Genomic DNA, 15,749 nt, shown 5'->3' with positions numbered 1-15,749 from the left:
AACTTCTTTTTGACCATGACCCATCACATGAAATCACGTGTGAAATTTTTCACTTGTGGCATCACATGTTTTATATTCTGAACATTTTGGATTGGTCATTTTTGGATTAAGAATACTAAACATGTACATTGACATCACATATAAACATCTGCTTTGCTCTTTGGCTTTTATTTTATATATTGTCCTATCCCTGTATTTTCCCATTGTTTTAAAAATGTTACTATTCATTGTCAATATCATTGAATTTTTATTCATTTGGAAATAATAATTTCTCTAAAAGAACTGCATATTTCATGATAAGTGCATATGTAGAAAATATTTCATGATAGTCTAAATTTAAAAAAAAACACCTTAATTGATACTAAACAAAATAATTACAAATCAAATTCATTAAAAATCAGAAACCAGCTTGGTATGGTGTATCATGTTTTTAATCCCAGGGGCTTGGGAGGCTGAGTCAGGAGGATTGTGAGTTCAAAGAGAGCCTCAGAAACGATGAGGTGCTAAGCAACTCAGTGAGTCCCTGTTTCTAAGTAAAATATAAAATAGGGCTCAGGATGTGGCTTAGTGGTTGAGTGTCCCTGAGTTCAATACACAGTACCAAAAAAAAAAAAAAAAAAAAAAAGAAAGAAAGAAAAAAAATCAATCACTGTACATACTGGTACAAATAACTAGAACATGTCATATTCTTCTGCAGATTTACAAGCACACAAACACACAAGCACAATATGTATTTTATTGGTTTGAATACAGAAAATACTTATTATTATTATTTGTATGTGGTGCTGAGGATCGAACCCAGGCTGCACGCATGCCAGGCAGGTGCGCTACCGCTTGAGCCACATCCCCAGCCCCTTATTATTATTATTATTATTATCATTATTATGGTACTGTGGATTGAACCCAGGGGCACTCTAACACGGAGCTAGCTCCACCCCCCACTCCTTTAATTTAATTTCACTTTTTTTTAGACAAGGTCTTTCTACATTGCCAAGGCCTTTCTATATTGCCAAGGCTAGCCTTGAACTTGTGATCCTCCTGCCTTAGCCTGCTTAGTAGCTGAGATTTCAGGTATGCATCCCAATAACTGGCTCAACAAATACTTAAGAAATTTTACTGAAAGACATTTTCAGTATAAATGCAAACTAGTCAATTGTTCGTATGTCAGTTGCTAAACATGGCACAACTCTCGTCTCATTTAGTTCTTCTGAACAATAAAAATCTTTGCCAAACTTAGGATTATATTTAAGGGCCAGTTTATGTGTAGAGTCATCATCATTAATTTTACCAATAATTCCTTTCTCCTTTGTTTCTGATTTCTCTTAGTGTGATTAGAATCTTAGGATTTTATTACGGAATACTCATGTGTGTTATATTGAAATATTTCAAGCTCATTTTATTTCTATCCATATTTAAGAAGGCACATGAAGTAGAAAATCAGAATAGGGCATATTCTGGAAAGTGGAATTGAAATAACTTTTTCAACTTTATTCAATTGGGAAAAGATTCACCTTAGCTGGCACCTCAGTATGAAAGCTACAGAAAATACAGAGCTGAGAAGCTGTGATTACAAAGGGTCTTTGCCAGCACTCTTCTGCTTTTCATTCACACAGTAAAAATGCTGCTGAGAGTGCAAAAGGTTATAAGAAGAAAGAAAGCACACAGAGCAGTTCCTTCAGAGGGAGCACCACTGGTCCTGCTGACAGGACCAGAAATCACATACCAAACACCATGAATTCTTAGGTTTAGGTCATAAAGTAACTTCAATCTGATAACAGTAATGTAGCAAGAGTTGCCCAACCAGTGATGATGTACTGACACTAAATGTATACAGAATTACTTTTTCTATGAATTTGTTTTCCTTGCTAATACTTATAGGAAAAAAAGAGGAAAATTATAAAATTATGAAATGGAAATTTCCATTACATTGTAATAGCAGTTTGTTATGTAAAGGGCTGAGGAAGATCTCAGTATACAGTTTTAAAAAGATGACATATCACACACACACATACATACATACATACATAAACAGTCTGATACAAAGAATATCTAACACACTTAATACAAACAATACACATAACATGAGTTTACTTTAGAGTGAAAGAGTTAGTCACTTGAAAATTAAACCTTAGATTATTGTAACTTGTATGTTAGTGGTAGATTATGATTAGTTTATATTACATCTTATTTTTAAATATATTTTCCAATGTTCTATAATTAATACTAGGTATTGTGGGATGAAAGAGTCATCACAAAATATTTATGTATTTATCACATTGTCAAATCCTGTGCTATCTCTAGCAATGGAGGTGCATTCGCAAGAAAGAACAAAATTTACTTCCTAATAATATGGTAAAATACACAAGCACAATAATATATAACATAATCCACGAATTATGAATATCTTGGAAATGTTCTGAATTATACTTCTCATTAGATTTATGTTCTACTTCCTAATACCTTTCTGAAAGTATTGTAACTTTCAGCTCAGCTGGCTGTCCAAGTCACATAATAAATGAATTCTTAAAGATGAGAGACAGAAACGGAAGAAAAGTGGAGGAAGAGACAAAGAAACAGAGACAGACACTAGGGGAGACAGAGGTTCAGATAAAAGGTGTTGTTAAAGGAAGGCACCTTCATGCAGTTCAATTCAGTACACACAGAACACAGAGCATGTACCCGACAGTGTACTATTGATTGTTTCCAGTGAGCCATCTGTTCTTTTTCTGCGAGGTAAAAATGGGATCTTAAATTCAGTGAAGAAATGAAGCATAAACATTTTTTATTTGATGTGGGGCTGGAATGCTGTAGGGAAAACTAACATTGACCAAATTATTGCTTTTAAAATATGAAATGTTAAAAAACAAGACCCTATTTTTACTACCAACAAATAAATCAATGACCTTTTCAAGACTTATAAAAACAATATATTTTTTTTTCCTGTGCCAAACCTCAAACAAATGTCTGATGCTTCCAGCTGTTTGAACAGATTGCTTAAGTGCTATTCTGCTCTGGAAACACACTTTCTGATCCAATTAAAATGCAGGAATCAAATACTCATTTGAAACTTCCAAAATGAAAAAAAAAACACTCAAGAAGAGTAATTGGTTGCTGACAAAAGGAATACCATGAATATTTCATGTGTAGTATTTTGCTCCACTTTAAAGTGGCTTCATTCATTTTAGATAACAGCAAAACACTTGTGTTCATCCATTTTCAATGAAGTGTATCCTTTTACCTCCTCTCAGGACATGGAGGTCAAGGATAGGAGCAAATTCATTCTTATCAAGTTACTGTCTGCATGTTTGGAAATATCTGTAAAAAATATCAATTATATCATGCATAACTACAAGAGTGAAGCAGTATTAGTAATACTTTTGTTTATTACAGTGTGAATCAGACATGTAATAAAATTTTTAATGGAAAATTTTGACAAGCTACATAAACTACCAAGCCAAAAGTTAGAAAATTCAGCTTTAAAATAATAAATCCACTTAAGGGTTGAAGTATGCTACAGGTAATAAGGTTCTCACCTGTGTTTCGTGGACATTCTGGTCAACATTAGTCAGCAAAGCATCTGGGAATAAAATTTTCAGTGTCATGAACAATTCAATTTTTTTTTTTAAAGAAACAGTCCTTTAAAACCTTCCTCACTGAAATCTTGGTAACTTCTCTTGAAGACTGATTTATATTGTCTTAACTCTTACTGGGTTAGTTGCAAATGACTCTTGTGTTTTAGACTTCTTTTTGGCTATTTCCTTCACCATAGTACTATTAAAGCAGAATTTCTAAATATATTGTTCTAGTAACTACAATGAATAATTTTCAATAGGGAATATTTGTTATACAAGAAAATCAAGTTTCTATTAATTTTTCTCTGCTCAGAGTTAGTCTTTCAACTCTATGGTTGCATATGATTAACATGGAAATGTGCATCAAGGAAAAAATATTCCACAACAGTAATACAGTTCAGCTATATTGACCACACAGAATATAAAATTATACAATATTAACCATAATTTAATATCCACTCTCCAAACAATAGCACATTTTTGTCAAGAATCCATTCATTTTTATGCAAAAGTAATGTGCTATATGCAAACATTCTGCCTTTATATCCATATGTATATGCCTATTACCTATAAATGTTTAACCATCATACAGTCCTGAATTTCATAGATTCTGTTTCTTTTCAAAATATCTTCCTTTATGCAAATGCTACTAGTCATTTGGAAGTGGTGCAAGGATAAGAAAATCTAGGTGGTCTAAGAGGACAGTCATTGTCAGGATTCACAGATGAGTACGATGAGACTAGGACAAAATATTTTCTTACAAATCTTCACAAATAACCATGTAAATTTACAATGGCCATTGGTGATTAAGTTTCTCATGAAAGCAATAATAAGAGACATCCAAATGATGGAGAAAAAATGATTAGGGAATTTGATTATGGTAGAGCCTTCAAACATATCTCATAGACTCTATCACTTGATAAAATTGTTTTTGGATATAATCTGGAGCATCATTATATCTACAACCTATTGTTAGTTAAATGTACAAACACTTCGAACTCCATGTACATTAAGTGAAAAGGACTCCATGACTTTCTCCTGAATCTATTTGAAATATATATTCTTTCTCATTTTTAAAATTCACAAATATGAGTTACTGATTTGAAAAGAATGGGTGAAATTGGGTAGATATGGTTATCATTGGGAAATTTAAAATAATAAATTTGTACTGGAGAGTTTCTAGACCATTATTATCTGATAAATTACAATTTATTTGATTTTCCTGGAGAAGATCTATGATAGGCAGTTTAAATCTAATTTCATCTTATCAATCACAAAATAACAAATTAATATTACATGAAAAACATTATGCTTTTAAATAATTTATTGTATATCTATGTGTATATTATCATAGATATACAATTAAGAGACATGACTCTTATCCAGAGTACATATGTATTACAGAGTATATATATAGATTTATACATATAAAGAATATATATATATTTATTTAATGTTAACTTTAGATTGTAAAATTTTACTTAGGAATAGTTGAACATAATTAGAAGGCAGAGTGGTACACTGAATATCTTGTTGTATTGATTATTTGTAACATTTGATAGAATTATAAGTGTATTAGCATTGCTTAATGAAGTGATTTAACACAAATATATTCCCAGTTAAAACTGTTACTTTTTATAACCAACTTTAGATGGCACCACATTTTTTTGATGGCTCAATCACAGGAATATATTTACCATTCTTTTATTTTAAAATGTCTTCTGCATTAGTATTAGAAGTATTCATTATTTCCTTTAAAAAATAAAAGAACAAAGAAATACTTGACAAAACTAATTGCATTTATAATTCCAACATATATTTATCTAACATGGAAAGGAAAAGATTGTGTAATCTGAGAGGCAGAGCTTTGAAACTTTCAAAAATCCAGTTGTTGATTTTTATTATTTTGTCTGTCCTTGAGGTAATGTGAATGATATATTTATTTGCCATAGAATATTCAAAGTCGCTAATAGCATAAGATAAATTATAATTATTACCATTATTAACAAGCTAAGAGGAAAAGAAAATCATACTCTTCCATCCAATGCACCACTATGTCAACCCTGTCCACACTCACGCAGGAACATCCTTGGTTACCATGGAAACACTGCACTGCTTTTGTGACCCAAGAACACACTGGGCAGGGGATGATAGCATATCATACCCGTTCTGTGAAATAGGAAAGGACATTGTTTACTTAGTTTTTTTTTTTTGGGGGGGGGGGAGGGGGTACTGGGGATTGAACTCAGAGGCAATTAACCACTGAGCCACATCCCCAGCCACTTTTTATATTTTATTTAGAGACAGGGTTTCAGTGAGTTGCTTAGGGCCTATCTAAGATGCTGAGGGTGACTTTGGATTTGAGATCCTCCTGCCTCAGCCTCCTGAGCTCCTGGGATTATAGGCATGTGCCTCAAGCCAGGCTTAGCATTTTTATTTTTATTTTTATTTTTAACTTTTATTTATTTATTTTTATGTGGTGCTGAGGATTGAACCCAGGGCCTTGCACATGCGAGGCAAGCACTCTACTGCTGAGCCATAACCCCAAACCCAGCATTTTTAAATACAACTGGAAACCTACCAAAACAACGGGCTTGTATTTGTTATCTTTGAAGAAATGTCTCATTTGCTTTTATTATTCTACCTAAAAGAAGATATTTTATGTTTATAGGCTTTTTCATTATTGGCATTTTAAAGATTATAGGAGTTTATTACTGTACATAAACTGAATAGAAATACTAAAACTTATGAATGGAAAGGCAATTAAGATGAATTTTGTAATAATTACTCTTAATTATTTGTAGGTATATAAGTAGAAGTTTCTTTTCAGAAATAAAAGCAAATAAAATATTTGAAACTATGTTGGAAGCAAGTACTACAGTTTTAAATCAGAGCAAATAGTTCACAAAAGGGGTGGGGGGAATACAAATATTCCTTTAGACAAGTAAATATGGAACACATTTAATTTTTAGCTGTTCTTCAAATAATTGTGGAGAAAGTATTTTTAAGAGAATAGATTTCTTATATATATAGAATTCTATTAATGCTTTAGAAACGTTCTAAAATTTTTTAGTAAAAGAAATATGCAAAGTAGTCAAAATCAACAGTTTTAAATCAAATACTATATACTGAGAACTCAACTGATTCCATTAATTGTTAGAAAAACTACAGGAAATAAATTGGTCACAGTGTCAGTGTTACTGGTTGCTGTATCTAATTTAAATAGTTCAAGTCAGCATTTTGTGTTTTAAACTATTTGAAGACTAAAAGTTAAAATATTCATCAAACCAAATGCTGCTTCTTGGAATTTTGAGGTGACTTTGGGTTGTACTTTACCCCTATGACACTACTGTAACAGTAGTTTTGTATTTTTCAATTTGAGGATGATTATCCAAAAGGAACAAAAGTAACATAGGACCCATATTATTTTTAAAAATGTTTACAATGAATGCCTGTTAAAATATGCTTAATGGCAGACATTGTGTTTTGTAATTCTGTACTTAACACTGAATAAGCTGATAATGTAAAATGGCTAAAAATTAAAAGTAATTAAAGACAAAGAAATAAAAATAGCATATCAATTCTATATATAGCCAGCAATAACAAACAGCAGACCACATGATTTAGATCATATATAAATAAATATATGGATATGACAGAGTAAGTAAGGGATGCCATAAGTAACAGAACAAAAACCTGAAAAAAAATATAAGAGAATTTCTTTTTTTTTTTTTTTCTGTGGTGTTGGGGAATGAACCCAGGGCCTTGTATATGATGTGAAGCAAGGACTGTACCAACTGAGAAATATTTACAGCCCCTCAAATTTTATTTTTTTTTTGCAGTGATATAATATCTGATCACAAACCTTCATTTTTCTTATTAATCAAAATTCTTATTACCACCTCCCTCCCTAGCCCCATGGATTTATTTATCTATCCATTTGCTCATTCATTCATCTTAACAACTATTCTGTTTCAGACATTGTAGTAGGTAGCATTCATCTTGCTAAGTTAAAATTTCATCATATAGTTAACCAACATAAAACACACTTGACATTTATCATAGAGCATTTTTGATATTTTAAAATATAAAATTTTAGTAAAAGATGCCAAAACTTCACTTTGAAGACAAAATGTGAATGCATTTGATTAATAAAATCTGAGTACAGTCTAGTAATAAAATATTGAATTATTTTCAATGACTTCAATCAAGCAAAACAAAATTCAAATGATTAGATGCCATAGAATTTTTAAATATCTATGAGAAACAAGATGTTTTTAATTGAAGCTTTATAACATAAACAAGCAAGGTATTCATTTTTGAAAAGATGGCAACTGCAAATCATAAAATAAGTTCACTAGTAGCTTGGAGAAGGTATGCTAAACTGCTGTGTTACATAATCTTAGACCCTTCTTATCCTTGCCGATTTCAGAAATTGTTTCCTTAGGGATTTATTTCTTTAAAGCTTGCAAGCTGTTGTACAGTAAAGACCTTTTAATACTGTTCTCATCAATGTGTGAAGGGGAAGATTAATGTTTATTATCATCATCTCAGAGAAACACTATAACTGATGTTAACCTAAATGCAGAATTGAGTTAGCACCCTATTAGCCTAAGAGTTTTGAAAACAGACCACTTTGACTATAGCTTTCGATTTCACAAACTACAACCATACCTGTGAACTGATTTATTTCTCAAAGAACTATTTCTGTGAGAACATTGAATTATAATTAGCCCTTGTAAATGTGAAAGACAAACTTGTCAGAGAGGGAAGCGACAAAGAAACTTAGGAAATGTAACATGGACAATTTTGTTCAAGACTGTGTGAAAAGTCATTTCTAAGTAATCTGTGTATACTCTTCATTCAGCAAAATAATACATTACAGAGGATAAGATGCAACTCTGTAGAGTAAAAGTTAACTGAAATTTTTGTATATGTCTCTACTCACATTCTGCACTTCTGCTTTAAATGATATTGCATATGATTTGAAAGAATTAATAAACATTTACTGTATATTTTAACTTACTCCCAGGGAGTATATGGTATATATCAAGTACCTACTGGATGTGTTAATGGCTGAAATATCATATTCATTTGTGCCAGGTAATGAGTCTAAGTTTGCACATGAACCATATCTTCAACACAAAATGAAAATAAAACAAAAAAGCAAAGAAAACAAAACTTTTATGTTCAAAATACTTATTAATTATTAATAAACACCATCATGTTAGTATATTATTTTTTGCAACAAGTAGATAAGGACATTTATCTACAGATCTTAATTTCAATGAATTTCCAAGAATACTATGTTATTAAGAAACAATATTATTTTCTGACTAACTTTAAAATCCTTTACAAAAATGGTATATTCCTCACTAAATCCCATGATATCTGATTAAATTTATCATTTGGTCAAAATAATAAATGCATTTACTTTAAGAGGAAAACATTCACATGTAGAATTATATAGCGCAAAAGGGGGAAAGTCACTTTCTGGTTAATGAGCAAATATTTTATGTTATTTAACATGTGATGAAAACTCCATTAGAAGTTTTCCAGTTCACTTGGTGATGAAAATCAACACCCTTTTCATAAAGGCAATCCTATATTTGACTCCTCCTCTTTAACTTGCATTAAAAAATAATAAAACATTCATTCAGCAACTGTGTTGAACGAATGAAAACATCTTCATATGCCCAGGTAGATGCATACAAAATCGTGGCCTGTGACACAAGACTGATTGGATTTTCTGATAAATTCAAGATTCTTTCCACTGAAAAAACTGTGTCATGGAATGAGCATGACATAACCATCAAGACACCAGGAAACAATAGCCTTATTTAGAAGGGTACTTATTCTAGCATTGTCTTGGTATAATAATTAAACATTTTATTTTAAACAATACAACAACACAGACTTGTTCTCTACAAACAATTTTCATTGTAAAAAATATAAAATCTACTTATGGAAAAATTCCAGTTATCCATAGGAGGCCATTGTTAGAATTGGAGGAAATAAAATTTTTTATGCAAGACATTTTTTTCCTTATAACAATTTGCATTTTACCATTTTCTACCGCAGAACCTGGAAGCCAGTATTAAAAAAGGGGAAGGCACTCTTGCTATCTCAGGTTTCCCCCCTTTAAATCGTTTTATCTATGTAATTTTCATATAGGTGTATGAGCATTTGTGTGTGTGTGTGTGTGTGTACACAAGCACACACAGACACGCATAATAACTGTATCTTACATGGTGTATTTGTAACCTGAGCTCTACTAGCCTATCAGATGATTGAAATTCTGCATTTCAGTTTCCAAAGTAAGTTTTCATTAAAAAGAAATAATAGATTACATAAAGCTTTCTGATAACCTCTCAGTTTCAAAGAGTGACTTTTCCACTAGGACCATCAGAACCATCAGACTGAATTAATATCCCATTCACAGACATGCTTCCTTTAGAGAACAGTTCACGTGTGCTTGGTGAATTAGCAAAGCAATAGTATTCCTTTACTTCTCCACTCAGAGAATACCTGTGCTGCGCTCTGGATCTCTCAGCAGGCAAAGTGAGAAACTTACTTGGCTTGGTATGTGCTCTTTTAGATGTGGGCCCCTCTGTGACAGAATCAGGAGGTCGGCTAGCTAACTGCAATGCAGTTGAGTTGTTCCTGTTAGTGTTTTGGGACTCAACATTTGTGACAGCTTCATTCTGTGGTTCGGTACTGGGCTTTGTGCCAGTCTTTCTTTTCTGCTTTTGGGACACAGACGTGCTTGAAGTCCAGGTAGGAGGCAAAGCAGAGGTAGTGGTAGAAGAGTCCTGACTCGTACAAGTTTCTGAAGATTGAATCACATTGTCATTGGCAACTTTACAACACTGGGCATTCTCTTCATGTCCCACAGCTTGCTTAGACATGGACTGGGGCAGTGTTGCACTACAGCCTTGTATTTGAGCCCCATTAGTTTGAGAATAAACATTGCTAACCTTGGTGACCTTGTGTTGCCCATTATTGTTACAAACCTTATACCGGATCATTAGAATGATGATGAAAACCAGCACAGACGCTACAATGATTCCACCAATAATTATAATCATGGTGCCTCCCAAAAACTGGGACTGCATGAAATGGCAACGGACATAATCTTGTTCCGTAGTGAACTGGATGCAACCCACGACTCTTGTGGCAGTGAGGGAAGTGATGCCATCATCATATATGGCCAAGACACACAAGTCATACATAGTTCCAGCAGCCAGATTATTGACCAGAAAAGTTTTGCTCGTAGGAGGTATCATTCTGAGGGACAATGGAATTTGTGTTATTATTTAAAACAAAATAAAACATGCACACACAAAGTCATTAGAAATTTAGTTCTGTCTCATTTCAGCACTCATTAAGGTAAGCATATTTATAACAGATATGAAATAAAAGAATATGATATAATCTTATATTTACGAGTTAAAAGGCTAAAACTCATTGTCAGAGTCCACGTTATATTAATGGTGCCTGCACCCTGCCTTGACAAGCTTACTAATTACACTGCTTGGCAAAGCTGTACTCCTAATAAAAGCCATTGCTGAAAAATCATTTATGACAAATTGCTTTTGAAAGGTGTGACTGTGACATTATCTGACTGCTAAACAAATCCATTTAGCACTTACAACACCTCTGTGACTAAAAGCCAAATTGAAGAAAGGGAAAACACTGACAATCACATTAGAAAGCAGAATGGAAATGCATTTCAGAGCATTTATTTTCCAAATCAGTAATAAGCTGCTATGGAATGGTACCTCCTAAATCTGTCTTTAATAACTCAGATAATTACAAAGATTAAAGCATTTTATTTACAGATCTCATCACTTTCCCATGTCTTGCTCTGCTATATGTTTCAGTCTATAAATGAGGAGAGTATAAATGTACAAGTAACACCCTGGAAATAAGAACATGGACAGATTTTGACCAGAGTGTGAGCACCTTGACCATTCTGCACTGAAGGGAATTTTCATCAAGGCACATTTTCTAAAATTTGACAGAAATTTATAGACATCTCTGAAGCTATCACCCTTTAAAAGTATTTTGGGAATGCTTATTTTCTTTCCATTTTTTTTTTCTCAGATAAAAACATCGGGCCATCACTAAAAAATAATTTAGGAAAAAAAAAAACCTGTATTTTAACCCTATCTTTCCCCTGTTAGTGAGTTTTAAAATTTTAGAACTTGGCAGTTCTAATATGTGGCAGTACCTAAACAAGGAGTTCTAAATGAACCAGGACGCTCTCAGGCCAGACAGTGTACTTATGACAGACTACTTCCATATAATGAGTGTATAAAAATGCAGGGCATTACTAAGCCCTTTCTGTATACTAAAATTTAATCTTTACAATGACCTTATGAGAAAGGCATTCTCACTATTTTCAGATGACAATCATTAGGTGGGAGCCTGAACAATTACCTCAAGGTCACAGAGAATTTGCTCATCATGGCAGAATTAAAATCTGGGAATGTAGCAAGTAAAACCTGACCTATTATCACATTTCATAGAGTGAATGCTTAAAATATATAAAATATCCAGTAACTACAGGAAGTTGAGGGGTAGAGTCAGTGCCTGTTATTGAAAACTGATTAAGTTGCCCAGAGGCTAGGTCAAGAGCCCACTATGAAACAAACAAACTAGGTTTAGCTCACACGTATATATCATAGCCTACCTCTGCCTGTACTCAGTGATGAAGGGGCTATTAGAAACCACTTAGTCTAATCTCTGCTTTTTAAAGATGAGGAAATTAAAACTCAGCCAGGTAGAACCTTGCCAGGATTGATCACAAGGAGAGCTAGGATACTTTTATTTTTCTTGCTAATTCATGCTTATTTTAAAAACATATTCTCCTTTCCATTCATGAGTGAAAACCAAACTGTCATCAAGAGCTTAATCTGTGTATATAAGGATAAAACTGATCTGATATCTGGAAAAGCTTAAAAACAAAACAATAATCCTTTCAAATTCATAATTTTGCATCTTTTCCAAAGAGCAGTAACAGCCTATCACCAGTGAAATTATAGGAAGGAATAAGTATTTCCAACTGAAAACTGGACAAGATGTGACTATAAATCAATGAGGCTGAACTTTAGAAAAACATACCAGAAATTCATCAGCAGATGCAAATTCTCCATCACTGTCCTAACCCAGATATTGTATACTTAATTCCAGTGATACCTTCACTGCTCAAAATATTTATAAATTATCTCTTTGGAACTGTCTTAAGAACCAGTGCACATGAGACAACACCCATGCACATGACTCAATTATTCAAAGAATCAGTCTCATTATTTTATAGTTACATCCTATTTTTGACCAAAAATGGCAATATCCATCTTCATCACCCACCTTATTCACAAGACTTGACTCCAAATGGCTTTTGCTTGTTTCCAAAATTCAAATTCACCCTCAAAAGACGAAGATTTGCCACCACTGGGTATATTCAAAATAGTATGACGAAGGTTCTAAAGATAATTCCAAAAGTGCTTTGAGCAATGGCAGCATCATTGGGATAATGGTATAGCCTCCCAACGTGACTTCCTTGAAGGAAAGAACACTCATGTGGATGTGTAAGTTCTGGTATGTTTTTGAATTTTTAACTTAAATCAATCTTTTTCTCTGATAGTCACATCTCTTAGATGAGGTGAAAAAAATAAGCATAATATTAAATATAAATTTGAACTCTTTAAAAATAACACCATTCAGAAGATTTCCCCATATATATCCTCCATATTTTCAAGCCTTACATTATGCACTTTAAAACTGAGAATTGTAATTACAACACAGAATAACATTGCCAATTTGAAAGCATCAGGAGTACATTAATAAGCCTTACACAAAGATGCATGGTTGCTGTTTAAATTTACTTAATTTTTCTTACCTGTAAACAAGGGTGTCATCATAAGTACCATTGTACTGAATTTGAAACATACGTATTCCAGGAATATTTCTTTGAAAATTAAATTTAAGTAGTGCTGTAGACGAAGTTGCTTCTGCCACCACGATTTTATCCTGACTCATTTTAGTGTCCCCATTACTACTGCTTGCATTAGAACCTGACTTAGTAGAAGTTGAGATATCTGAGGAACCAGGATCGGGCTCATGGATATGATTTGTACTGTTTAATAGGTGAGGGAGCTTAATTATATGAAGATCCACTGTTTGTGTTGCTTCCCCAGCAGGATTAGAAGCAATACAGGTAAAAGCACCTGTGTCTTTTACAGTTGTTATGAGAATGTCAAGTGTTCCGTTATCATACACCAGCGATCTTGTTGCATTTGAAATAAGCTTCCCTTCAGGAGAAATCCAATGAATTGCAGGTTCAGGGTCTCCCCTGGCTTTACACCTCAGCGTTGCCCTTTGTCCCTCTAAGACCCTCATCTCATGTGTATGACGAGTAATGAGGGGAGGCTCACACAAAAACTCTTCCTCAGGAATTGACCAAAAGTAGCGGCCAGTTAAAAGTGCAGGAGAAGCACAGGTCTCCAGATCATCTTCTCTGGACAAACGCCTTAGCCACAGCAATTCACAATTACAATGCAAGGGGTTTCCACCAAAACTCAGTGCAAATGTGGATGGACTTATGATTCCTGAGGTTGCTAGGACCTGAGCTCGCTGAAAGAGAGGGTCAGGTGGTAGCTTCTGCAATTTATTTGATGTTACATCTAGCCGAGTCATCTTGTGCAAGTGGGAGAAAGTCCCTTTAGGAATGTTATCAATCATATTATGATCCAAGCTAAGGGTGTGCAAACTAACCATCTTCTCAACAGCATCCCAAGGAATAGTTTCTAGATTATTGTAGGACAGATCCAGCTCCTCAAGGGCAAACACATCATCAAACGCTGTAGAAGAAATTAAAGTCAGTTGATTGTTATTCAATATTAAATGATGGAGATTGGAAAGCCCACTGAACATATCATTTGTGATTTTAGTCAATCTGTTGCTATTCAAATGCAGAGCCCTCAAATTCCGTAGGTCAGCAAAAGCATGAGGTGTAATAAAACTGATTGTATTCCTGGATAAAGTCAGGTCCACCAAGCTGGTCATATTGGCAAAATCTTTTCTTTTGATATTTGTAACAAAATTGTCTGCCAAACGCAGTTCCACAGTTCTTCTGTCAATGTTTGGTGGAACAAATAGAAGCCCTTTCTTGGCACAAAGGGTTGCAAGATTAGGAGACAAAATCTGACAGACACAACGCTTTGGACAGATCTGAGCTCTCACTGCTATGCCAATGAAAAACAGATAAAAAAGAAATTTTTCCATTGTAGATCAGATTTAAGAACCTGTAAGATAAGATAAAAATATAGTGTTAGTATCTAATCATTTTAGTAATGTTTTTATTTCTACCTGAATAATATTTTATGCAAATTGGAATACAAAAATAATTTTGTTTTTTTAAAACAAGTGACTATTAAATATCAGTTCTGCACTAGAGGCTATAATGGGCACTAAGGATGAATTATATAATATTCACAATTTCATAAGATTTAAAGTCAAATAGGAAAAATAAAAAAATCTGATTACTATAATTCTGTAAATTAAGTTCCATTTTAAAAATATGTCCAGGATAATCCATGGGTACACAAAACAGACACATTTAACCCATATTAGAGAGCTAGGGTTCAGGGAAAAAACTCCATAAGTCCCGAAGAACCCCTTTTTCATGTAAGTTCCAAAGATTAGTGATGTACCAAAGGATTTGCAAGTCGTTTGATTCACTATCCTAAATAGAAACAATAAAAGGTAATATTTGCCATGAAATTCAACTTGTAGCATACTTTTGAAGTATGTTCAATAATTTATCCATTATTTACTCATACTACCATACAACCATTACATTGTATCTCAAAACACAAGATTTTAATTCTCAAAATAACAAGGTTGAAAACTTACCACAAAATCAACAAGTTCCCTAAATATTAGAACATTGTTAATTAAAAATATGAATTTTTGGAGATAATTTATGGAAAGCCTTTATTAAAATGCTTGTGATTAAATTGATATCACATTCTGGTTTTCTTCTTTTAAAACATTAGCAATTTCTAATTTAATTTTAAAAATAATAAATACTTAATTTCCATTTCCACTTTGATCTTAATTATATGATATTGAAATTAACCCCCAAATAAAAGTAGCAACAGAAATATAATT

The 15,749-nt window shown here is 33.1% G+C and overlaps 1 protein-coding gene across 1 annotated transcript; it reads right to left on the bottom strand.

Moving 5' to 3' along the window:
* Positions 1-3,494: 3,494 nt before the first annotated feature.
* Positions 3,495-14,861, bottom strand: Lrfn5 (leucine rich repeat and fibronectin type III domain containing 5). The gene is made up of 3 exons (XM_077800125.1): positions 13,477-14,861; positions 10,147-10,859; positions 3,495-3,577 (listed from the first exon to the last, which is right to left on the bottom strand). The coding sequence occupies exons 1-3, from the start codon at positions 14,859-14,861 to the stop codon at positions 3,495-3,497; spliced, it is 2,181 nt and encodes a 726-aa protein (XP_077656251.1).
* Positions 14,862-15,749: the final 888 nt, after the last annotated feature.

The sequence above is a fragment of the Urocitellus parryii genome, chromosome 6 (genome assembly GCF_045843805.1).
Source record: "Urocitellus parryii isolate mUroPar1 chromosome 6, mUroPar1.hap1, whole genome shotgun sequence".
Classification (NCBI taxonomy): domain Eukaryota; kingdom Metazoa; phylum Chordata; class Mammalia; order Rodentia; family Sciuridae; genus Urocitellus; species Urocitellus parryii.
Note: the sequence above shows the minus strand (reverse complement) of the source record. Positions and strands in the feature narration are given on the sequence as shown.

Excerpts from the sequence above, each read along its gene's own strand:
- Lrfn5 (XM_077800125.1), bottom strand. The coding sequence starts at position 14,861 with ATGGAAAAATTTCTTTTTTATCTGTTTTTCATTGGCATAGCAGTGAGA. Across the intron at positions 10,860-13,476 it reads GATGACACCCTTGTTTACAG|AATGATACCTCCTACGAGCA; the intron begins GTAAGAAAAATT and ends ATTGTCCCTCAG. Across the intron at positions 3,578-10,146 it reads AAGAGCACATACCAAGCCAA|ATGCTTTGCTGACTAATGTT; the intron begins GTAAGTTTCTCA and ends TTTTATTCCCAG.